This window comes from Onychostoma macrolepis, chromosome 03, assembly GCF_012432095.1.
Source record: "Onychostoma macrolepis isolate SWU-2019 chromosome 03, ASM1243209v1, whole genome shotgun sequence".
Lineage (NCBI taxonomy): Eukaryota > Metazoa > Chordata > Actinopteri > Cypriniformes > Cyprinidae > Onychostoma > Onychostoma macrolepis.
The window spans coordinates 38160507-38187093 of record NC_081157.1 but is presented as its reverse complement, the minus strand read 5'-3'; the positions used below and the strand labels follow the sequence as shown (position 1 = coordinate 38187093).

At 37.4% G+C, this 26587-nt stretch overlaps 2 protein-coding genes across 13 annotated transcripts in view; one reads left to right on the top strand and one right to left on the bottom strand.

Moving 5' to 3' along the window:
- The window catches only part of rbfox1 (RNA binding fox-1 homolog 1), a 298167-nt gene extending 293202 nt beyond the window's left edge, over positions 1–4965 (bottom strand). For 6 of the 9 annotated variants that reach the window (XR_009270281.1, XR_009270279.1, XR_009270283.1 and 3 more), the window contains exons 1-3: positions 4849–4945; positions 4001–4113; positions 2120–2180 (exon numbers count right to left, since the gene is read on the bottom strand). Coding sequence is in view for 3 of the 9 variants with exons in the window: in XM_058770875.1 (XP_058626858.1) it covers positions 1465–1485 (21 nt within the window). In the remaining 6 variants the exon portion in view is untranslated. Of the gene's footprint in view, positions 1–1464; positions 1551–2119; positions 2181–4000; positions 4114–4848 lie in introns of those variants that run through there. The other 3 variants (XM_058770876.1, XM_058770877.1, XM_058770875.1) reach the window with 3 other exon arrangements.
- septin12 (septin 12) overlaps positions 4466–26587 on the top strand; it is a 66812-nt gene continuing 44690 nt past the window's right edge. The window contains exons 1-4 of one of the 4 annotated variants that reach the window (XM_058770866.1): positions 4466–4573; positions 5907–5978; positions 6314–6356; positions 19608–20912. In XM_058770866.1, the coding sequence (XP_058626849.1) occupies positions 19802–20912 (1111 nt within the window). In that variant the 5' untranslated portion in view covers positions 4466–4573; positions 5907–5978; positions 6314–6356; positions 19608–19801. Of the gene's footprint in view, positions 4574–4949; positions 5052–5906; positions 5979–6313; positions 6357–7279; positions 7365–12812; positions 13117–19607; positions 20913–26587 lie in introns of those variants that run through there. The other 3 variants (XM_058770865.1, XM_058770863.1, XM_058770864.1) reach the window with 3 other exon arrangements.

Here is a 26587-nt window from a genome sequence, read left to right as displayed (position 1 = left end):
GGTGGCAGGTGAAAACAGATAGTCTTTCTTCCATCACATATTTTGCTCCGACGGACCAGTAAACTGGGGACCTGTTATCGGAACGCATCATATTTTCTAGCATAACGGGGCTTGACCCCATTGTGGATTGAACTTGTGACCGCTCACATGTTAACCAAACACTTAAGATGGAAGCCCCATCACTCATGGAGACATGTAATTGTGCCCTTATCTCAGTGCAGAGAAAGATTTTACCATGACAACTGAGGTACACTAGAAACCGAGCTGCTTTGTTACAATAACACCTGCTACGGCTTTACAAGCATGTGCTAATATCTAAAGTGTTATTTCAAAGATTGATTATATATTTATTTGGTCAAAAATACAGTAAAAACTGTTATATTGCCAAACATTATTACAATTTCAAGTAACGGTTCAAATATTCATTTTTGAATATGAATATATTTATATTTAAAAAGTGTGATGGCAAAGCTCTGCAATTTTACTCCAGTCTTCAGTGTCACATAATCCTTTTAATATGTTGATTTGGTGGTCAAGACACACTTCTTCTTATTAACATGTTATATTTATTTTATATTTTCATGTTATGTCATGTTGATAACAGTTGTGCTGCTTAATATGTTTCCAGAAACTGATACATGTTTTTTTTTTTTCAGGATTCTTTTAGGAATAGAAAGTAAAATTCTTGCACTTTCAATCAATTTCTTGTATCCTTGGTGAATAAAAGTATTATTAATAATAATTAAAATATGTTACTAACCCCAAACTATATGTATTTTGTTAAGTGCTTTTGTTAATATTGTTTAAAAATGGTTGCATCTGTTAAAATACAACATAGTTTATACAACATGTACTACTGGGCTATACATATATATATATATATACATATATATATATATATATATATATATGATAATAGAAAAGATACGAAAGTATTTTTAAGCCAACAATCAATGTTTAGGGTCAACATGGGTCTCATTCTGCAAGACCTCCTCAATCTTCCCAATGTCCTTTTCCTGATGGCTGTGTTTATAGATCGTATATTGCTCACATGCCCTGAACCAAGGACACCAAAACACAGCTCCTTATTTTACAGTAATGCATATATTTTGTTGCTGCTTCAGAAGACGACCTTTAAAAATATAGCATTCCTGAGGTTTGCAGACCTAAGGAAGGTTATGATTGTTGAGAAATCTTCCACAGCTCAAATATGATCTATGACCTCCTATTAAAGAACCTTCGAATCTAAGAAAAAACTTCCTACCAAGACCGCACGGATAGGTTAGCTCTATTCAGTAAAAATGTATGACCCTTAACTATCACCTTCTTGAAATTCACTGCATTCTTTGATTTCCTCTGAACTTTGGTTAATTGACATTTAGGAGGGGAAGCAACAGCCTGTTGAGAACTTAATTGCAGCACGACAGTTTTCGCTTTCTCTTCAAATAAAGGTCGAGACCTTACCTCCTCCGCTGTTAGAGGCATGCATATGCGATACTCCTTCAGGAGCACAACGCCCACACTCGTCAAAAGTGTTCAGAAATTCATGAGAAAGAAACGCTTTCTGCTAACTGCTCCCACTTAGTTAACTTCCTCCTTTTGTTAAAGTTCTCCAATCGCCTAGAAACCTACTGGGGGAAAAAAGATCTAAAAAACTCTTTTATTTTTACCAGCATCTTCTGTGATTTGTATTTTATGTAATACTTAGCTTAAAAGAGCTGTGTTTTGTCAATATGTAGCAGTGGAATCGTCTATGGTGTTGCACAGAAAACGGTTTTGTAATGTTGTTTAAACACTGACAACTGCAAAACCTGGAACTGAGAAGAAAAATAAGACTGTTATTTAGTGTAGCCATGCAGCGGAGACACAAATGTCACACATTTTGTCTCTGTCTTCATGAAAAATATAATTCTTTAAGGAAAAAATGCACTCTGATGGCCGATCATCAATTATACCACAGACAGCCTATTTTAAGCATAATGCAGATGATGCAGGTGAAGTTTGTTTTATTTTTTGCAGTCTTTCACAGTGAGAGGTGGACATGTCGCGTGTATGTTGCAGATTGGATCCCTGCTGACATGACAATGGCATTTAATTAGAGCGGGTGAATGGATGTTACCTTTGGCATGGTGATTGCCTCTCAGCTTCTGCTGCGCTGTCATTGTCGCTGTCACATCAGTCTGCAGGTAATCATACAAGAGAAGGACGTCAATATTACATATCACAGTGGGAATGTGATACCACTGTCTCATGTTCAGGTCATTATGTTTCATATTCACGCGTTTTGTGTTTCCGTTGATGCAAATATCACTGGCATACTGAAAAAAAAAAGATTATTTGGTAACACTTTACAATAAGGTTCCGTTTGTTAACTGCATTGGTTGACATGAACTAACAATGGAAAATACTTGTAGAGCATGTATTTTAGTTAGTCGTGTTCATTTTACCATTTGTGTCTGCTAATATTATCTAATGGACCTGAGCTAACATGATAATAATGAACATTTGTATTTTTTATTTACTAACATTAACAAAGATGAATGAATACTGTAACAAATGTATGGCTTTAATTTTAATTCATGAACTAATTTTAACTAAAGTAAAGATCTAAATAACCTTTAAAAAACAACATTTACTGGAGAATTTAATTTGTTTACAATAAGATTTGTTTTCAAAATACTATCCATATATTTTTATTTTATATGCAAAATCTTTATATTTTTATATACAAAATCAAAAATATATATATTTTTTTTTATTTTTACTGGAAAATAAAACAACAATCCTGATTACAACAAAGACTTTCACGATGCATTATTTTAGTTCTTCTCTACAAATGGCTATTTCAGATGGAGGCTGAAAGATTGAATGCAAGCTATTCTTCTTCTGGAGTGAATGAAGGTGTTTGTTGAGGTTGTGACAGGTGCCGCGTTCCTTTAGCTTTGCTTATCAAAAATGCATTTTGTTTCCTAACACAACAAATCATTTATGCTTTCAGGCTCATGGCACACACCTCAACTAGGTCTTACCTACCCCCACATCTCTGAAGAGATGCCCTCTGTGCTCTACACCAAGCCTGGCTACCTGCTCATCTATCAACCTGTCTGACTGTGCTGTGGATCCAGTTAAAGTAAAATTCTTTGCCCGTACTATGCCCCCTCCTTCCCTTTCCTTCCTTCTCTACACAGGGTGCTGTTCCTTTATGGTAAGATGTGCTGTAATGCATGCATAATTTTAGAGTTTTTGAGTGGCTTTGATATTCGAATTCCATTTATTATGAGCGTGATATTTATGTATAAAGCGCAAACAAATCCGTATACGACTCTGTTATCAGATTGCCCCCAGATTGCCCCCTCTGCGTCACAAGATGCGACTCTGCATATGCATTATCAAACAATTCATCAATAACGCCATATTCAATCCTGTTTAATACCAATCAGGTGGCAGTCACGGATTAAATGTACTATGCAATGCACAAGACTACTCCTTTCACCAGCAGATGGCAGCCAGGAGCTTTTTACCAAGTGAAAAGATTAGATGGAAAAAGCCACTGAACAATCTCTAGTTAAGATTTTATGCTTCAAATGATCAAGTGATTTGGATAAATAATCCTTGTTTAAAATATGATCCTCTTTTGAAATTTAATTTGATTATTTTACTTGTTTGTGGTTGTTCAGTATTCAGAATTTTATGTAGCTTTATTTTGCTCATTTAGAATGCATATCAAATAAGCAGTGGTGTATAAAGTACCTGAAAGCCATACTCAAGTAAAAGTACAGATATCTTACCAGAAAATGACTTTGGTAGAAGTTGAAGTCACCGTTTAGAATATTACTTGAATAAAAGTCTTAAAGTATGTGATATTTGTTGTACTTAAGTACAAAAAGTATTTTTGTAAATCTTAAACATACTTAAGTCTTGAAAGTAAAAGTACAAGTAAATGCAAAATGGAAAAGAAGCAAATAAATAAATAAATAAATAAATATACAAATGTTCATACTTAGCTTGAGTAGCAAGATTGTGTTAAGATTGAACTCTTTCTCCCATTTTGTATTTTTGGGTAAGAATAGAGTCTTTCATTCCAACATAAGAAAACATTTCTGGAATCTGCATCTGAAATAGCATTTAAATGTATTTACACAGTTTAATGTATCTCAGAGGGGACATGGATGCATTTAACCTGCAGTTGCAGGTGCATAAATAGGCCTAATGTTTTTAACATAAAATGTTGAATACTGATATTTAAAATTATTTAAAACATGAAAAAAAAAAAAATATGTCGAAATGTGAAATTAAAACCTCCAGTAGGTGGCAGCAAGTGACTGTTAATGAGTGAGTCATTGTGATTCAACCGATTCATTCAAACGTTAGATTCATTCAGTAACAAAACATTTGACTGTGTTAATGAGTGAATCACTGAATCATTATTATCAACCGATTCCTTCAAAAGCTGATTCATTCAATAAGTAAACACCGTCCATTGCTCAGAGACGCAAAACAGTGCTGTGATCTTTGTTTGGAACTATTTTCGTTGGCAAAATTGAGCAAAAACAAGCAATATTATATCTAAAATGTAAGTCACTTATTGCTTTACTGAACTTGTATAAAATGATTTTACGTGTTATGCTGATATCTGCAGAAAAACGGCACTCTGATATAGATTAAGTTAACTATATTAAATTATAATAAAAATATAAAAAGCATACAGAAGCATTTTTGCCGTCTACAATTTAGAATGCCTGGGATTTTGAGTTTAATAGACTAATAAATCATGCGTGCACTCTTTGTGATTTAGTGATATAGCCTACTCGATAATGTCAGATCGCACATCATTACAACAACACTTACCATGTTATCGCAGAAGATGTACTGTATATCGCACACCCCAGCCTCGACTTATTTGGAAAATGAAATTATCCGCAGTTGCGCGCGCACTTGTTTGCACATGAACAAAGGTGTTTTCAGGAGTCTAACTTGAAAGCGCCAGACCACTGATTCGTCAATCCTGCTTTCCTGCTGTCCGTGTTCTTCTGACTTCTGACTATTTTGTTGTAAGTAACGAATATGCTTCGGGGAAATGTATTGGAGTAAAAGTATACATTTTAATTAGGAAATGTAGTGGAGTAAAAGTAAAAGTTGGCTGAAATATTACTTAAGTAAAGTACAGATACTCCCAAAAAATACTTAAGTACTGTAACGAAGTATTATTACTTCATTACATTACACCACTGACAAACACTATATAATATTCAAAAAGTCTGGGGTTTGTAAAATGTTTTTTTTTTTTTATGTTTCTGAAAGAAGCATCTTATGCTCACCAAGCCTGCATTTATTTGATTCAAAAATTTAGTAAAAACAGTAAAATTGTGAAACATTATTACAATTTAAAACACCGGTTTTCTATTTTAATATAATTAACATTTTTATTTATTTCTGTGATGGCAAAGCTAGCTTTTCAGCAGCCATTACTCCATTCTTCACATGATCCTTCTAACATTGCAGCTAAAGAAACATTTCTTACTATTAATATTTTGTGTAAACAGCCTTTTTTTCAAGATTCTTTCATGAATAGAAAGTTCAAAAGAACAGCATTTATTTAAGATAGAAATCTTTTGTAACACTGTATCATACACACATGTAATTCATACAACCACATATGCATGTATACAAATATTTATTTATATGTATGTATTATACGTATTTAAATACAGCATAATCTCATTGGTCCATATTCTAAATATACAATATACTAAATATAAATATGCATTATGTAATCATCTGTAGCATGTTATACCAATACATTTAAAAGAAAGTGTGGTTTTCTAAGAGAACAACATGCCCTTACAGCAAAGCTATTGCAAAACTGTCTGGGTGGCTGACAAAATTCTTGTTATTTTGTCTGACAGTGACATGACGTTGAACATCTGTCATGCATGCTTTGGTTTGAAGCCCACAGTAAGAACTGGAATTCAGCCATTGTAAGTTATCCAGTTACCCCTGCACAGGTTACATTGCATCATGTTTAATTCTGTGAAGAGGACATCACATGCCCAATTGGCCTTAAGAGTTCATGATATTGCTGTAGAAATAGCAGAGATGATTATTTACAGTAGAATGCATTGATTCAATTGCATCTAACGAACAAGTCAGAAAATAATCAAAAACAAAGATCAACTGCAAATGTAAAAGCGTTCAAAATAGTTTTACAAATAAATGAAATGTATTTTTGATAAATGTTTAAAAATTGTATACAGTCAAATGCAAGCAAGCACACATATCAGTAATCTAATAAAAACTGTTTTATTCTACACAGAGTGGGTCACCTCATGGGGGCCATGCTGAGATCATGTGAACAGGTGAATACAACTCAATTTTTTTTATGTATACACAACTAAGTTTTTTTTTTAACTCAATTTGTATCTCAAGGACACATTTTAATAATAGTTCAAATTTTCACAGTTCTCCTAACCAATTTTAAGCATCAACAGCCCGGCAGTAAATTTCACAACAAATGCACAACAATGACCAAAGCACTTCATGCAAATCTCAAATCAAGTCATTCTTTCATAAGACTAGCAAAGCTTGTCACTAAACAAACACACTTTGGCACTCATAAAGCAATGATATCCACTAACAACTGATAGCAACAATGTTTTATTTTGTTACATTTCTTTACAAAACAAGAATGACAGCTGTCTAATGTATAGTATTCAATGGTCCATGTTTACATTACAGTACAAAATAATTCCTAAGATGTCCATTTTTGTATATAGACAGTACTGAAATCGAAAAACTAACACCTACTGTTGGTTTAGCTAAATCTAATTGTTTTATACATTATAATTGTAGAAATATAGGAAATTGCCGTCTTATGCAGTTTTGTATTATGTTTTGAATCTAATTTTAACAATTTTGAAAAGAGTTCATAAACGTGCAAATTGGGCTGTGGGTACATAAAATTTTGGTGGTGGTTGTGTCTGGGAGAGGAAAGAATTCATATTCATGTATTTTGTATATGTCTGTGTATATGTTGTGTATTTGTACATGTATATATTTAAGACAAATATGTTTATATATTAAAATATATTTATATATAATATAATATAAATTATATAAATATAAATTTATGCATGTAAAAACGTAAATATTTTCAAAACATACTGTATGTGTGTGTGTTTATATATACATAAATATTCACAGTACACAATACACATATTACTGTATGTAAACAAAAATGATTATTTTGGATGCAATTAATTGTCTGACAGCACTACTCCTGCGTCAGCAGCATCACATGCATGCAGGGGCAGAAAGCTCAGATTTCATCAAAAACAAAGGTCTTACAGGTTTGGAACGATATGAGGGTGAGTAAGTAATGACATAATTTAAATTTTGGGTGAACTATCCCTTTAAATCATATTATTATTTCAAATCATTGTACCAGGTGGCAAACTATTCTTCCAAAAATTCCACGTTTATCCAAGCCGAATGAAAGCAGGTCTCCGGCTGACTTGCTTGCACCTGGGCACCAGGTTCTGAATGTGTCCTTACGTAACACAAATGACCCCACTTATGGCTCTTATGTCTTTAAAGCTCACGATCCTCTACCCCCAGCAGCTTTGTCATGCTTGACTGTGTCGGCGCAATGCGGTAGATGGTGATAATGATTAGGAGGTCACAGGAATGATGGGAACTAAGAGGCCAGAGGCCAGATTTCTCCTGCCTGTCAGCCAGTTGATTTCTGGATAGGGTTAGATGACAGCCAGCCCATCACCCTTTTGCTTTAGGTGCAGCTCCCAAAGGGATCAATCAATTAGCAGTGTCAACACAGATATTAGCCTCAGCGACGGTGATTTACACCCTGAGAAAGCAACCAGGCGCACACAATAAAACAAGAAAACGCCTGCAACACGTTCAGTTCGCTCCGGTTTCTCACGACGGACAGCGTTCTATCTCTGCAGAGAATATAATTGGATACTGGGGGAAAACTCTAGTGATTTGTGCTGCACCTCACCTCTATCTGTATTGGCTGGAGGCAGCTGTGAGGAAGAGTATGATGGGAAGAGGGAGTGCACAGCAGGAAAGCTCTTACACTGCTCTGCGCTCCTTGATCAGATTCCATTTGCTGTTCTGGTCAGTTGCACCGTATCAGAGAGCATGACAAATATTAATGCTCCCATCGCGCCCTTGAATAATTCAACAGCGACAATGCGAAGTTGGTAACTGAAAAATGATGTTGTTGATCGCCGAGGAAATCTGAAAAAATAGATTTTACCGCGCGGCGCTGTCAGCCGTAGTGACAACATGCTCACAGGTATGCATGCCCTGCAGCCACAGGTGCCAGTGCTGATTTCAAGATGATTGGCTCACCGGGTTGAAAAGTCTCCTTTTCACCTCTTTAAGAGCAGATTACGGACACAATGTTAACACTGGCTTCTGAAGAGTATACATACCTCGGTGACAGCACCTTATCTGTGACCTGAGGCAGGTGAGGTCAAAGGTCAACCACAGTCCAGCCAATGAGCCTGACTTAACCTGCACAGCCCTTCACATAATTGCCCGCTTCAGTGGATTTCTGCGCATCGGAACAGTTCAACAGACTTGGGCTTCTGCTACAAAAGATATACTGCTCGCTGATACGTGCCGGTCTGAAATCATTCATCTTGGTCTGTGCTCAAAGTAGCAGCTGGAAGATTAAAAACCATGACACTTCTGGGTTTTGATACTGCTGGGAGTTTGTCAGTGTATATCCGCCTTGCAAATATGATAAAAACCTGATAATAATGTATGGAAGAAGCAATAGCGTAAAGGCAGCAACAGATTCATGTTGTGGCTTTATACAGAAAATGAAATTACGTCTTATATTCTACATTGACCATTTTGTTTAAAAAAACTGCCATAAATTCATACACAAAATTATAAAACCAAACTGGGGCTATACACTGTGGAAATCATCTGCATTCAGTTATATTTAATGAATTAATAGAGTTTGTGTGCCTGTCACTGCATCAAGCTATTCCAAAATCAAATAAAAATCATTCCAATAATCTATGCTACTTTTATGAAAGCCTATACTGCAAAAGATCATATTGACAAATAGCTTTCAGAGCATATTTCACTTTTTTGCTGATTTCAGCATGCTATGCATGGCAAAAATATGTTCAGTACCATGCTGCTTATGTGGGCAGTGTGAAAACTGTAGCATACTAGCATGTGTGCCAAAATAAATAAATAAATATAAAAAAAATCTGGGGTCAGTAAGTTTTTTTTTGTTTGTTTGTTTTGTTAATAAATTTTTATTAAACTTTTATTCTGTAAGGATGCATTAAATTGATCAAAAAGATGACAGCAAATAAATGTAAGTTATTAATGGTTTCTATTTCAAATCAGTGCTGGTACTTTCTATTTTACGCTTCTCAAAGAATCCTGAAAAACGTATCACAGTTTTCACAAAAAATATTAAGCAGAACTGCGCTCAACATTTATAAGTAATTTTTTGAGCACCAAATCAGCATATTAGAATGATTTCTAGAATGAAGGATCATTCAAGACTGAAGAAATGGCTGCTGAAAATTCAGCTTTGCCATCACAAGAATAAATTACATTTTGAAATATATCTAAAAAGAAAATTGTTATTTCAATTTGTAAAAAATATTTCACAATATTACTGTTTTTACTATATTTTTGGTCAAATAAATGCAGTCTTGGTGAGCATAAAAACAGTAGTGCATGTAAGAAAAAACATATACATTTTTTTTTCAGCTATTGGTCACATATCCTACCAAAATCTGCTTTAATGATTTTTTAAGTATAGATAAAGCATGTGGATTAACAGTGACATACATAATATTATAAAACGTTGGTCATGACCTTTGAAACAATGCTTGAGAACCTCCAGTTTATTTATTTGGTGTGGGAAAGTAACTCTGAGCTAGGATTAAATGCTCCCCAAATGTTTTGAAAAGCATTTCAGTCAATTGCAGCGTGCAGGAAATTGAAAGAGTTTATGAGTAATTTTCTGCTGCAGCAGCTGTGTTTGCTAGTTCTCTGACATTTACTGTTTACCTCGGATGTATGCAAAAAAGGCCGTTTTAAAAGGTCTAATACATATTGCATAAACACATATCCCATTAATGGTAATTTGTTTAAAAGATGCAAAGATCTTTTGTTTAAATTCTGGGAACCCCATGAAACGTTTTGGGAAATCGTCACATTTGTATGGAACAAAAAAGCAGCAGGAAAAAAAATATTTTGACATCAGGCCCTAGTTCAGAGAGCTCAATAATTATGCTTGAAATCAAGTTTTTACTATGAATATCTCTGACAAAAACCAAATCTATTTTTACCCTCACAAATCCGTTACCACTTCAGTGCTCTTTAGACATGTTGGAGAATAGCTGACAATACAAACATCACACAATCTAATCCTTTCCCTTCCTTTCATTTCTGTTCAGCTCACGAATACATAGAATTGCACTTTTCAACTTCCAGAAATTGTTGTTCCTCGGACACCCATGTAATTTGACAGAGGTGGTTAGCGGCGTGGTCAAGGACTCACGTCTCTTCCAAAGCTCTGAAACTCTTCGCCTACAGTCAGAACCTGTCTGACTGAGTATTAAAGGCTACGTGACATTAATCCCTAGCACACTACACTCATATGGCTAATGAGGGCCACTGAGGATCATTGTCTGGCTCCTCCGCATGGACGCTCAAATGTGAAGTCTGGGAACTCAGTCACATGGCCACTCTTAGTCTCCTTCCACTTTTAATTGCCACATTTCCTGTTTCTGATATAAATAAATAGCCCTATCTCTTGAAAATAAGCACCAAAATCAAAGTAGGCCGTGAAAGATGAAAGGAACTCTCTGCTATCCCTCAGCTCCACAATGGATTAAACCCTCTGAAGCTGTTTCCTGATCTAAGACTTATTGTTATACTGCTACAGTTGAGTGTAACTGCATGGCTAGAAATCACTTTTTTTATTCAGGCTGACAAACACAATATTATATGAGGTTTCCTTTTCATTTTCTCAACATGCACAATAAGCATACAGTGCGGCAAATATGTACCTAATAAGAACAAAACAAGCATTTCACTTGCTCTTCACTACACTGACATGAACATGGCCCTCTGGACATATCAATTAACCACACAGCAATGAGCTTGTTTGAAAGGGGTCAATTCATGAGTTAATCCAGGACATGTTATGACCAGTCATAACTTGCAATAACAAAAGCAAATAGAAAGACAGATGAATAAATAAATTAATAAATACATTTTAAAAAGTATTAATTTCTTCTTTTTTTTTAAACCTATATAGACTGTATAAGTTTTTATTATTTTTTTTATTTTTTATTTATCTATCTATCTGCTTCTGTGATTGCAAGTTGTGACTTTAATCAATTTCATGTGTCTAAATAAAAAAGCATTAATTTTGTAAACACATACTCAGTTAAAATAAATGAAAAATTAATTTAAAAAATAGTTTATTGCATTATGACACTACAATACCATTCAAAAGTTTGGTGTCAGTAAGTTTTTTGTTTTGTTTTTGTTTTTTATGAAATTAATACTTGTTTATTTAGATGAATGAAACTGATTAAAAGTGTCAGTAAAGACTTTGACTATTTCAAAAAAACTTTCAAATAAGGGTAACACTTTACAATAAGGTTCATTAGTTAACATTAATTAACTACATTAGTTAACATGAACTAAGAATGAATTATACTTCTACATTTATTAATATTAGTCAATGTTAATTTCAGCATTTACTAATGCATTATTAAATTCACAAGTTGTGTTTGTTAACATTAGTTAATGCACTGTGAACTAACATGAACAAACAATGAATTACTGAATTCTTATTAACTAACATTGACAAAGATTAATAAACAGTGTAATAAATTTATTCATTGTTCGTTCATGTTAGTTAATACATTAACTAATGTTAACAAACGACACCTTATTGTAAAGTGTTACTTTAAATACTTTAAATAAGTGCAGTTCTTTTAAACCTCAAATATATATAAACTATTTTTACTGTATTTTTGATCAAATAAATGAAGTCCAATAAAATGCCTTCATTAAAAAGCCCAATTGCATGCGTTTTCTCTGGAAGTAAAAATGTAGGTGTAAGAAACATAATTAAATAGAATAGAATTAATAGAATTAAAGTAGATGTTACCTAAGAAGCTGAACTATATTCTCAGGACATGGATGTTTTGGGGGCAGGCCATCACATGTCAGAAGTTTTATTAAATGTTATACATTTACAATTTATTGCAGTATCGGCTGGCCAAGCACTGGTTTGATATTTTAGTGTGTTATCTTTTCACTTTTGCTGTTTCATGAATGTAACTGTGCCATTACATTTCTGCTGTTGATTTTTTCTTTGTGCCATTGTGGCAATATGCCCCCGCAGTTGGTCAAAGCCAATCTTTATTTTCTCAGTTTACTTAAACCGTGCAACAAGAAGCCTCGGTGTCTTCTATATGGCGCTGATCGGTGGCGTTCGCATGAGTCAATTACAAACCTTAAAGCCCTGCTGCTCCGCATACAAAGTGTTTCATTGATAAATAATCGGCTTCTCAAGAAATCCACTTAGACGCAATCCCTCCTCCATCTCTCATGAGATAAGGACAAACAGTCATCTTCTTTGGGGTGGGGGTGGTACGCATGTTTCCTACACACAAACAAACAGAACTAGCAAACGAAGGGGGACAGACTTGCCTTTTCCAGGTGTAGCCGCAGGGTGGGGTGAAGGGTGGGGAGTCACTTTACCCACCACTCTGTTCGTGAGGGGGCAGGACTCACAGGGAGGAGGAGGTTTATCAGATGGTTTGTCTGCCTTTGGGTCTCTATTGAATCTGACGTTCTGCTCTGCGCTCTCAGATGAGAAACGACTCCCACCGAAATCGCAACTTTTTTTGTTGCATCACAAGCCCAAAAATCGTCGGATAAACTTGAAAATCTTTTAAGAGGTTTTGTGCTGTCTTCGCAAAGTTTATTTCTTGTGCTTGCGTGCCACTGAGGCTGGAAGTTTTCCCTGGACTGAAGTCAGGATGTCAGACATCTCAGTCAATGACCATCTGGAGGGGATATTGTCTGATTTTGAGGGTAAGTGCGCGCGTTCATTAATTTTAATAAGTGATTTTTTTTTTTTTTTTTTTTTTGAGCTATGAGAAACTTTGCAAGTATAATTATTTACAGATTAAGTGTTCAAAAACTTACAAAACTAAAACTTTTCGCCATGTTTATGTAGAATAATAAAAATGCAGATGTACGTCGATAAATTAATAATAGTTTTTTTTTTTTTTTTACTTTTTAAAAATCTCTTTTAGTCTATTTCGGCATGCAATTTTTGATTATGGACGTCTATGAAAGTTTATTTGATGCGTTATTGTAATGTACTTTGTGAAGACTTGTAAAGTGCATACATCCATTGTCCATACAGACCCCTAAGCACATGGATGACTAGAGGCAAGACTGATTTGACTGGGTTGGTTAGTCTTCAGTGTTAGGTCATAGGGCATGTTTAAGTGATCCTATTAAGTGTATAATTTATGTATGCAAAATCTATTTTCATAAAACTACATGGCCTAATTTAAGTGTACTTTTGGTATTACTACGAAACGAAATGCAGCTTTAAAACTTAAATTTGCTAGTGCAAACATGCCTCTAGTGTACAGAATATAAGCTACTATCTATCTATCTATCTATCTATCTATCTATCTATCTATCTATCGATCTGTTCTGAAGAACTTCCAAAAGTTGTACAAAGTTAATGTAGTGAAAGTTCCACTGGTGTGCTGCTGTAATTATCTTAGCATGCTCCCAAACCTTTGTTTCTTTACACTGCAGAGCGTCAAGAACCATCTTCACAACCCTCACCACAGCCGTGTCCACTATTGAATCTGACACACATTTCTGAGGAAGAGAGGCACCCTTTCCAATAGATCCGTCATGGACGGACACAGCGGGGACTGGAGAACAATAGTTTCTCTCAGTGTTTAGACAGGTGCTGATGTGAAGAGGAAAAACAAATTAGTTCAAGCACTCAGAATAAAACACCATCTATTATTATATTTGCGTGCTGCGTGGAAACAGTTGTCAGCTAAATACTGTCTGAGGAAGTGCTTTTGCTACTTTGGAAATGTTGTGGAGCGGTTTGTCTGGTAGATGCTTCAGCAAAAACTCATTCTTAAGACGACTGTGGCAATTACACATGATGACAGGGAAGATTGAGGTGTCTTTTGCTAAGCAGTAAACAAACATGTTCACTGGGTGTGTTCCTTCTAGAGCTGAAACAGCTCTACAGTGCTCAACATTTTGCCAATGTGTTAAACGAAATCACTTGACATGCCTTGATCTTTGTCAGTTACAGCTAACTTTTATTAAGCTCTTAAAAAGTATTACGACTTGAGACAAGGCGAAATTGGATTTTACTAGAAGATGGGATCATTTCCGTCCATGTCACTTTGAGTATGTATGTGTTGAAAGATGTAGTGTTCTTAGTGTTGACCACTACAGTTTTCTCAGATTCATACCCAGGCCATGTGATTCCTAGTAGAAGACGCCACAAGAGAAACATTAAATTCTTTCAGCTTCACCTCAAACCAGCCAATAAGGTCATTTCCGAACAAGAGATCAGTGTGCCTCCATGTGCTTGAGTAAAGATAGACAGAACCGCTGTTCATTCTGAGGAAAACGCCTCTTGGAATGTTGTGGGACGTATAGTGAGACCCTTGGTTCTTTTATATGGCCGTTTGTGGTCGAGTGACTGTGAAAAGCAGTCATCCATGTCTTATCAGTAGAAGTTTAATTGTAGGCATGAACTTTTGTGATGCACGGAGATGGCTGTTCAGCGGGTGACGACGGATGCATTTCCTGTAAATGTGAATGTGTGGAAATGAGGGAAAGGCAAAATATGTCCAAAAGAACCAGCCTCAACCTTCCTGTTGTGTAATTTGAGACTGGCCCATTAGAGACGGCATATGGTATATCTCGAGGCTACATTTTTGATCAAGCAGATCCAGGCTGTATATGCTCTTGATACGTGGTACTGATTCACTAAAGTCTTCATTAAAACAGAGGATGACGGTTTTCATTGCTTTTTCAGCCCATGTAGTGCATTCCTCACAGCATTATGGGAGTCATAGAATAAAGATTGAGGAGATATAGGGCCCCTGGTAAAGCCTTGTGGGATAAGGGAGGCTAAGCTTGAAGGTCTGTATGAAATATCTATGTACTGTGTCTATGTTTGTGTGAATGAACACCACTGGGAAGAAAAAAAATAGACTGCCAAGTTAAGTTATGAATTTTTGTTACTCAACGTGACACACAAATTGACCTTGAACTTTAGAAACTTTAGACCTTGAACTCTAGAAATGTGCTCGTCGCTTGAGCATCTTATGTCATTCAGAGATGCTATCTGTTTTTTTTTTTTTTTATTTTGCTTGTAGATAGTAGCACAGCTTTCTGGTGTTGCATTTTGTTATGTCAGTCACAGATGTTTAATTTATGGTTGAGCTAGATTGGGGGCAATTACAGTAACTTGCCTCTTTTTCCTTGGCTCTATCTCAAATATTCATACCTTCCAAATCTGCCATGTGGCAGTCTCACAAAGAACTAATTATAACTTCATCTTTCTAAAGTATTGGGGTGTAATTGTAGTTTATAGATGGAGGCAAGGGAAGGTTAGTATTAAATAGTAAGTTTATGGATTATTTCTATCTCATCTCAGCCTCAGTTTGATTATCATTCCTAAAAACAGATCCACCTGAAATCATGATGGTCTAGCTTTATTCAACCTTTGTTTGCCCTTTGATCAGTATTTACAAAAAGCAGGTTCTAAAATGTTTTTTCTAAGATCAGATTCTACAAAAAGCTGCCAAGGTACATTTAGAAAAACACAGGAATCCTGGAGAACACAAAGTGGCTCAGGCATGTTTCTATGTAATTGCCTGACAGTTGATACCACATACTGAGTATATGTGGACTGAAGCCCATCAAATGCCATTATCAGCCATGAGTTGCTTTTTTCATGCTTGTTTTAATCTTCATTCCCATTTGGAACATTAGACGCCAAATCTGAAATGGTAATGAAAGCACACTGGTGTTGAATAGCGCATGCCGTTATACTGAAACACGATGATGGAGGAGCTAAATTCAACTCAAAAGGCTAAAAAGGTGTAATAGAGAGTATCTGTAACTGTGTGAAAGTTTTTCATTGCCCCCGGGGGGTGTGAATGCAGCGCCCTATTCGCATCGCTGCAATGCTGAAAATGGCAGCTCGGAATTCAGCTTCCAGATGTGCCTTAGCAGAGGTGGTCCGAGCAACGTCTGAGATATGTGCTTTGGGTGGTGTTTCAAGGGGTCGTCTGGGAATACCTGTGAGGAATGCGATGGTGGGGGATGGAAAACCACAACAGGCCCAAACTTGCCCCCCCCCCCCCCATCTGCCTGGCCAACGATTCACTCTCCCTATAGATGCATCTCTAAAACTTTCCCTCTCAGGACTGTCAGATGAGGAGAGGAGCTACATTTACACTGGAAATGTTGCTGATTTTGAGTATATGATCTGTATGCGTTTAACAGAAATGTCATGGATAGGTAATATACATCCATCAGTGACTGTATGGCGTCCCCTTGACCTCCCCCAACTGTCTCTTTGACGACCCCCTCTGCAATCATCCCCAGGCCTTTCTCTGTTTGCCTTGCAGCCCCTCATCATAAACCTTAGGTCCAAAGTAACATAGCAGCTAGTGTAGTAAAACCATGAACTCCATGATCCTGAATCTATGTGAACGTACAGAGAAAAATTGATCTTTTATTCTTCTGCATGTGGCTCCCTTTAGAACGGGTCACAAATATATTGAATGTGTATTTTGGTTATTTGTGGCTGGAAACATTTAAAAGGGGATTGTTCACCCAAAAATGAAAGTTCTGTCATCATTTATCCAGCCTCGTAACATTTCTTCTGTAGAAAACGATCAAAATGTCTCAGTGTTTCACTGTCTGTCAGTGGGGTGCAATGATGTTTTGAACCTTATTGACTTTTATTCTATGGACAAAAACTGTTGAAATGTTCTTTTGTGTTTCACAAAGGAAAGAAACACAAGTTTGGAACGATAACTTTAATTTTTGGTTGAACTATTTATTTTGATCTTTTTGTTTCTTTTGATCTTATCTTAGTGTTTATGTAGCCCATGAATGCATCAGCTTTTTCTCCAAGGGTCAAACAGTACCAAGCTGCATTGAACCTGGTTATTAACAGGAAATTACAAAAGAACCCTAAATGTCCTTAATGAAAGAATGTCAACAAAGTATATAACAGGAAGCATATAATCATCACGAGGCATTGACATCTATCCCATTTCCCAAAGAACCATAACACGCTGCAGTGCAAACAGTCTCGAGACTCAGTCGTGAGGAAAAAGAGAGCAGGGCGAAGAAGGAGCTTCTCAGGTTCCTCTCTTTTATCAGATCGTGCATGCATTGTGCTGCTCCATGTGTTAACAGAGAGGATTAAACTGCAGCAAAGCTGTGAGAAAGAATATTGAACAGCACAGAGATGGTGCGCTCGGCTGCCAGCGTAATTATTTCCTGAGCGTTTGACAGGGTGCCAGTAATTACCTGATACCGGCCCTTTTTTATCTCAGTCAAAGGGGAGTACAAGTTTACACTTGCATGTGCTGCACCGTAAAAAAAAGATGTTAGACTTTGCCACTTGGTTTGCTGTCCCTCCCTCGCTTTGTGTCTTTTCTTTCTCTTTCCTAAACTGAAGTCAGCTAAAGTGGTGCGTACTTCTTTGCCAAAGTGCACTTCTTTATCACTTTGAGTGCTATTGTGAGAGTACACACGGCAACTTTAACCTCGCCTCTATTGAATCAAATGGCACCCTAACGGTGTTCTTCTCATATTAAATGCCTTCTGGGGCGCTGAAGAGAATGACATTGCTTGTAACGCGATGCACGAACAGCCTTGCTGCTGGAATTCGATTAGGCCTAAACTTTCACAGCTGTGCGGATAATGTTGGGTGAGCTGAAACAAGGGTCTGTGGTCTCCTCACTGTAAAAGAGGGGGCTGTTCCTGTATGAAATGTGATTTCATTTAGTGCCTGTAGTCTTTGTGACTGTAATCGGTAGCATACCCTATGGGAAGACAGGCAGCTCTGGCTCCAGCCCTGCCCCCTGCCGGGTGAAGATATAATCAGGGCTGCTGGGCGAGATGCTATGATAACTTCACACTGATATCTGCTTGTTTACACAAGGCAGCACCTGAAGAGGGTTGAAAACCTCTGACGTTCTGTCATGGTGCCTGGGTGTGTGATATGCCAAAGATGGCACGTGAGCCGTGGTAGTCTGCAACTGAAAGCACCTCATGGCATCACACCCTAGACAGATCCAATTGTCATTGCTCAAGCTGCCACTTCTAATTGGGTCTGCCACAGAACTGTTAGGACATTTGTACTGTTCACCACTGGAATTCTCAGTCACGGTGAAGGGCTGTTGTAATCCAAGCCTTCAGCCCCTGACACTGTGTCTTTGAATTGGTCCTTTGTGCTGGAGGAAAAGCCACTGCCTCTCACAAAAGGAAAAGGTCGGAAAGCACTGTTTGCCTTCGGCTTTGTGTTGCTGCTTCTGAGAATGAGGGGATTATACAGTGTCACCACAATTTACATGCTCCAGGTGTAGACTTATACCGTTCAGCCCCACGAGAGACTGTTTCCACTGTCTTATCGTACATTTCCTTAGCACATGTTTTTAATTGACAGCAAAAGTCATTGTGCTTTTAAAGTTGATGTAGGGGTGACATGGACCATTTTTAATTCTCAATCTGTGTGGATTTTGATGCAGATGCATTCATAATTTATAATCAGAGTGCTTTGTCTTGTTTTATGGTAAAAAAAGAAAAAAAATCTAAATATTATTTAAATAAAAACATTTACATGAGGAGCAAAAATAATGCAAATGTATTTCGTATCTCGAATTAACTATATAATGCTTTTGCTTTATAATTTATCTAGTCCCAGTAAATTCATAATTATCTCAATACTGCTGAATTATCGACTCTTTTGTATGAAAGATCATTAACTGATGTTTGTACTATGTGCAAATATTTTCATCTACCTTAGTCCTAATCTCTTAAAGACTTACGAAACATAACCTGGGTGCTTGAATAAAGCATATCTGTTCACAGTTGTTATATCACCTTCAAAGCAAGAATTGTAATTATGGCTTGGCCCTTCAAAATCTGTCTGACAGGCGTCCATTCAGAGAGGGCTCCAGGCTGCCCTCACCGTGAAGTGTATCCTTTTAAGGTTTTAGTGCCTCTTTAAATCAAAAACAGGAAATGACTGTCTTAGCTGATGTATGATTTCTATCTTGAAAGAAGCCTAAATCTTTGATGTATTATCAGTATTATCACCAATTTAGAAATGTATTACCTGAAAAATTATAGCCTAGTGTTTCTGGAACTGAAATTTGCCCTTTGGTGATTAAGTACAATTTAACCGACCTCATTTTAGGATATGTCTTTTATTTTTCATTAAGAGTGTCTTCTGACATTGAAAATTAATCAAGTTTGTGTCTTCTTTCTTTATACAGCTCTGAAGAGGTCCTTTGATATTGATGATGTGAACGAGATCCCCACATTCTCCCCTACGTCTTCTGTCACATCTCCCATCAGCCCGAGTGCTATCCTCAACAAGACAAATGATGTGAGGAGTCCAGGGATCCAAGTGTCTCCTCCTTATCGCTCCAGGATTAGTATCAGCTGCAGTCCTGCCCAGAGCCCCGTTATGAGAAATAGGATGGTTTCCAGTCTCTCCTTCAACCGAGGGACAATGGGAAAGCCCACTATCAATGCCAATACTGGGATCAACCGAGCTGCCTCTTTTCAAAACAAATTCAACCCCAATGGCTTCACTTCGTCTTCCGGGCCAGGAAGTGACAACGACAGTCTCCATAGCTCCTCTTCCAGTCTGGAGTACCAGGCCTCTTCAAAACTCTGCTCCTACACAAGCCCTCCCCAGAGTCCTGTCGGTGTTGGGGAATTTAAAGCCCAACGTTTAGGCAGCCCTGCCCTGAAGAAGTTCTCCTCACATGGAAACATGTTCCATTCAGAGCTGGAGGGTCCTCTGGTCATCCCAACTGAACCCATGGGTATTAGCCATGGGTCCATGCCTTCTTTGGACCTCCAGATGGAGACTGCAGGAATGAGACGAGTGATTTCGCCTGGATCGCGATTCACCAATACAGGTCCGCAGTGGAGTCCCCATAACAACCAGAACAGCATTACCTTTGCAAGGGACTCCTCTATCAACAGCCAGTCACCTAGACCTAAAGATCCGGTTCGCCTCAACAAGTTCCCTCTTGACCTTGACAACTTGGTTTTCAAGTCTCAAACGGAATCCTCGGGAGCACCTAAACCACCTCCAAGATTCCACACGCTATCCAACAGTCCCACTGTCTCAGCAAGTCCCTCTGCATCCATCAGCAGCCTGGACAGCACCGACCTACCCATGGCCCACAACAACAACAACAACATAATTGAAAAGAAAGAGCCCATCACTCATCCTGGAGCTATCCCAGTACCCAACATCAGCGAATCTCCAGTGCCTCTGTCTCCTGCCCAGACTCCACAGTTCAACGTGGTCTCTAAGCCCCAAGTGGTCCAGGTGGCCCCTGCCTCACCTTCCCTGTCAGGACAGATGGAGATCAGCAATGATATCGATCAGGACGATATCCATGCCAAAGAGAGTGTGGGTTCCATATTACAGCGGATCGCCTCTTTCTCCAAAGTGGAGACTAAGGTGCCAGCGTCTGAGACAAGTCTGGTCATCCCCCTGAGTAATGGCATCAAAAAAGACTCACCAGCAATACAACGTAAGGAGCTCAAGAGATCAGAAGGTAAGATGTAGTGTCCTTAATATTCCAGTTTCGGAGTCTTAATAGCTAAAAACTTGAGTTATTAAAGTTAACCAGAAGAACTGGGTCAATGCCACCGGTGGTTACGCCTCATGTCAGAAAATGATTTTCTATTGAGCATGCACTTAAAATGGGAGGTATGCCCTTTGCAATGAATACAATTAGTTGAGTAAACAGAACTGTGTGGGTCTAAAGGCAGCACTTTATTTGAAGTGCTGCTGTCATCACAGCTGTCTTTCTGCACCTTACTGACGTACTGTAGAAAAAAAGTGTGATGGGAGAGAAAAAAAGACACAAAAAAGAGGAATTCCTGGCATATCAACAAATAGCTGAGTGCAAACAGTGATAACAGTTCAGGGGAGCCTGTCATCACTGCCTACCCAGTAAAGTGATCCCTGGCAGACATAGCTGAGTCGAACACTGCCAGAGGCAACAGAATCAGCCCCTTATACATTTAAATTTCTCAGGTGTGTCAATCTCTGCTACCATGATCTCACCCAATCCAGAGACGCCTAACTTACTTACCATTGGGATTAGTGCAATCCAGACAGGGTTTGGACTCTTGGCACCATAATTATGTTCTTATGTATGGCTTTACATACCAATTGACTATAATGAATTCAGAACTGAAGCTTAGTGATATCAAAGGCATCAGGGTGGAAAGCATATATAGAGTGGAAAGTTCATAGTCAGCACCATGGTCATCAAGTATTGTCACGCTCTGGTGTCAAATATCTTTTGAGTCAGGACATTAATCTTTGAACTACATTTACTTTTAAATTTATTCATTTAGCAGATCCAACGTGACTTCATCATAAGGGTGACACTAAACTCTACCCTCGTTGGTTACTGGGGCTATCTAAAATTTACAGAACATCCCATAGAAATAAACTGTAAATTTCCATGAACAGCATGGTTTCCAGTAAAATGTACTTGTACAGTAGAATAAATTAACTGTAAATCAATTTAATTAGCCTTTGTTTTTTTGTTTTTTGATTGAAAATGGTAAAGACTGTTGATCATAATTTCTCCAAATGCTTCTTACAGTCGTTTGAAAAACAAAGCCACATTTGAAAGCAATTACACGCGATAACTGGTACATTTTGTTATTTTTTCAACACTGCCACTAGACCCCACAACAACTATTTACCGTGTTTTTGGATACTTTTAATAAAATTGGAAATTGGCAAACACACAGCTCTTCCATATTCTTCCATTAGAAAAGAATAAAACATGACTGAACTGGAAATAGCATACTACCATATTGTTCTTACTATTTCTTCTATATATTTGCATGGCAGAAATAGTAAGAGTAGTATGCCTTCCAACTTCAGCATTTGTCTTCAGAAAAACATGTATTTCAGACACTGTGAGACAACAGAAAGAGATAAGACTGTTGAAAGAAACTATATGAGCAAACAGAAAACATAATGGTCCTAAATCTTGAATCAATAATAGTAATGATGAGGATGGGGTTAGGTTTCTATAAATGTTGGTTGCTAACATTAATGGCATAATTATGGTGTGCTACACCTCTGTGGAACTATGGTAAAGCCCTAAAATGGTGACATGTGTGCATGTTGGATCCACATAAATGGCAATATGTTTGATATTACAGTGGTGTACCACAAACCGTAATGAATTTTGACGTATTTCAGACAAAAATACATATTGGGAAAGCTGTGGGTTTGATTTTGTCTGACCAGAAATGAGTTGGGGAATTTTCAGCTCCACATGTTGTATATTTGCCTCATTCTGTTGTGTTTTTCCCTCCATCTTCACTTCCTGGGGTCATGTTGCAGAGGGGAGAGGGGTGCATTTCCTGACCTGAGAAAACAGAGAGCGTTGAACTGGAGGGAATCAGTGGGCGCCTGAAACTATGTTTGGACACGTAGATCCTTCTTGTATAGCTTTCTAGCAGCGTTGGTTGTGCGTCTCACAAGTAAGCTAACATCAGGGTGGGCGTCTTGACATCTGTGCTGATCCCAGGCAGCCAGCCCCCACGCTGAAACGTCTCTGAAACATAAACATGACTTCATTTACACAGTGATTTATAGTTTCCAGTGTTAGGATGCGTGGCAAAATAGGTGCCGCCCCAGGCTTGTACCTCAGGCTGAGCTGTGTTGTTTGCTGTTTGTCAGATGGTTGAGCTGTAAAGGCAGCGCTGATGGGTTCGGATGAAACCGACTACTCAATAGTTGCATCAGTGGAAGTCTGGGATGTGGGTGCTGTTTATGTCATGCTATCTGCTTCAGGCAGTGTTTTCAGTGGTTCTGTGGTGTCTTGTTTTCTTTTAATTTTTTCCCTCAAAATATCTGGGCGCAGTGCATACGGATGTAGCCCTTTCACAAAGCCAATGGGAAATGACCGCCCATGTTTTCATCATGTTCCATGTGCATTATGACTTGTTTTATTTTTTGAAATGGGAGTATATTTAGGCCTTACGTCATCCACCCATCATTGAGCTATATGTAGGCCCTTTGCACAGTTTCCTGTGATAACAAGGGAAAAGATCATTCACTGTTTAGGCCAAACACATGACACGCTCCCAACTGTGTTTATAGCTGTCCTGGGACAACAGGGCTTCCCAGTTCATTTATGCTGTCAGCAAAAACTCTAATGGCAAACCTGTAAGCTATCACATAATATTATCATTATAATTTGAAGTACACTTTAAGATTTTTAGGGTATTAATTGTGCATACTATAAAAGTATGTACTAACCTACATTTGAGAAAGAACTTGGTTCTTAACTATTATAAAATAAAGTATGCTTTGTAAGTATGCATGTGTAGTATGTAGGTTTGCCACGGTATATGGTGATGCATATACCATATATGCACATAGATGTACATAGAAAAAGGTTGAGTTTTGGTGAAAAACACACAATTATTATTATTTTTTTGTTCTAGTATTAGCTTAATAATAATAACTTAAAGGTCACTCTTTAAGGTCCAATTCTCACTATTAACAAAGCATTAACTACGACTTTTGCCTCAATAAACTCCTAATTTGCTGCTTATTAGTAGTTAGTAAGGTAGTTGTTAAGTTTAGGTATTAGGTAGTACCAGGGATGTAAAATATAGTCATGCAGGATACATGCTTTATATGTACTAATAAACAGCCAATATGTTATTATACTATTAAGCAACTAGTTGATATTGAGATTTGGTCCCTGTACTAAAGTGTTACCAAATTAAATTCAAAGCTTAAAACCAGATAATCATTGTGTAGGCAAAAATTACCCCAGTAACACCAATCAGCAGTTTGAACATTGTGGATGCCATAGTGGTGAAAAAATTATGAAAGTCTAGTATGAATACTATCCTAATACGGGACAGCAAATGAGGGGGTATAGGTACTAGTATGCCATTCCAAAATAATTTTTCAATCCTGTTTTGTGTCCGTGATACAGATACAGATGCTCTAGAATAATTTCTTAATAATTGTTTAAAGGTGAAGTGTGTTATTTTTGCATCACTAGCATCACCAAACAGAACTGCATAAATAATCATTTTAACGAACATTCCTCTCATCTTCCATTGGCCATCTAAACAGATAAACCCGTCCCAAACTCGCATCATTGGTTGAGCCGGTGTTGCTATGCTGGTATGGTTGGAATTCACAAACAAACAGAGTAGTGTTTTGATAGCACAGCACCAAAAAGAACTGCAAAAAATAATGATTGGCTTTAATGAACATTCCTCCCATCTTCTATTGGCTAACCAAAAAGATAGCCCTGCACCCAAACTCACATCATTGGTTGAGCCAGTGTTGCTATGCTGGGCTGGTCGGAATTCTCAAACAAACAGGGCAATGTTTTGGCAGCACAGAAAAACAGTTTTTACACTTTTGTTTGTCTTTAAAAAAGGGTGAGAGGGGGGTCTTTCATTTTTTTTTTCAAAGGTTTTTTTTTTGTAGTAGGCAACTTATGACTGAAAACCATTTTACAAGTTGTACAGTTCTTGAGGCAGATTGACTCATGTTCTACGCTTCTTGTTTCTCACATTTATTGAAGGCTAATACTGATGTAGACATATAAAGTAAGTCTTGTAAAATCAGCCATCTTGTTACAACTGGCTGTAAAAAATGAAAAATGATCTGCTAATATATGTTAGCTGCTTAAATTATTGTTTTGCTATCACTCTCTTCTGCTCCAAGATGTTTTTCTAGTAAAAAAAAAACATGATAGCAAAAACAGCCAAAGGGTCTTCTTCCGCTCTCTTCCTCTAACATGGAGAGAGAGAGTGAAATCATCTTTGAAGCCGCTCATAAATACAGCAAGACCTCCAGAACAGACAACGGTTTCTCTTCTGAAACCGCCTCAGCTACTTATGTGGTAAAATAAAGCATGTCTGGAGTCTGCTGATGAGTTGCGTTTCTTTTCATCACGATGACCTTAGAAGTTCCTCACATATCCGGAGTGTAAAATTCCATTAACTTCGCTATTTCTTCATATCAGTCAAAGTGCTGCTTTCTGCATTTTTACAGTATTGAAATCCAGTCAAAATGAAAAAGATTTTTTGCCATATATGTCTCTCTCTCCTTGCTTCCCCCATCTCCTAGGTCTTGGCTTCATGTCTCCACTTGTCTGATGAAGGCTGAAAGCTCTTTGCTCCCTTTTACAGCACAATTTATTCTGGATCTAATGACAATGATTTAGGAAATAAATTCTTCACAAGCAGATGTTTAAGGCCACCCTCCCATTATCCCCTTCAGCTTAGGGAGAGAACAAGAGAGTGCTCTGCTTTGTAGAAAAAGTTGATCGCCTTTCTTTGCGTTAAACAGTTTAGTTATTTCAGCAATTTCTGTGTTTCTAAATATACAGGCAGTATAAAATAAAAAAAATTTGTATGGTCAGGTTTTTTTTTTTTTGTTTTTTTTTTTAATCCAGAAAATGATTTCTATATAGTGTTTTTCTTTTCTTTTTTTAAGCTGTTTATAGTTCATGTTTGGTGCCATTTCCAGTCATATCACAGCTTCTTTTGTATTGAGAAGGAAATGTGTTTCCTTAGCAGATAAGACAACATTAACAAGCAGCAGTATTCTTATCTTAGGCCCATAGAGGTGGGTCAGTAATGGGATCGACTTGCCTGTTACCGGGACATTTATCCACGTGTGAACCTGGTGCTCTCTTCTGAGAAAGATTTGGATATGTCTTCTCCCCATTTAGCATAATTTAGCTTGCTGTCGTCGATGATTTATTACCTGCGCATACTGTCTGAGGCATTGGAGAAGATGAGCAGTGTTTATGGGTTTGAGCCGCATTGTGTGTGTTGCCATTCCACAACAACCCAGTATTAAGTCTAGTGGAGCTTTTACAAATTACCATAGCAACCTTCAGGTGCTCTGTAATGTTGATGTGTAAAGGTATAGCCTGTGAGTAGAGTAAAACATGATGGCACTCATTTCCATGAGAGGAAAATATGCCCCTCTGGGTCACATCTGACCTCATCTAATCCTCCAAGCCTGCAATGTCAATGCTGATAACTGAAGGACAAGCTTTTAAATCGAGTGTTTGGCCTCACATTCATCAGCTACATTTAAAAAAGGATAAAGATGAAGGAAAATCCTTATTTTAAGGAGAAATTGCTTTAGATATCAGGTCTTCCTGTTCAAGGCATGAAGATTAAACTCAGGCGTGATCGACATTCTTTA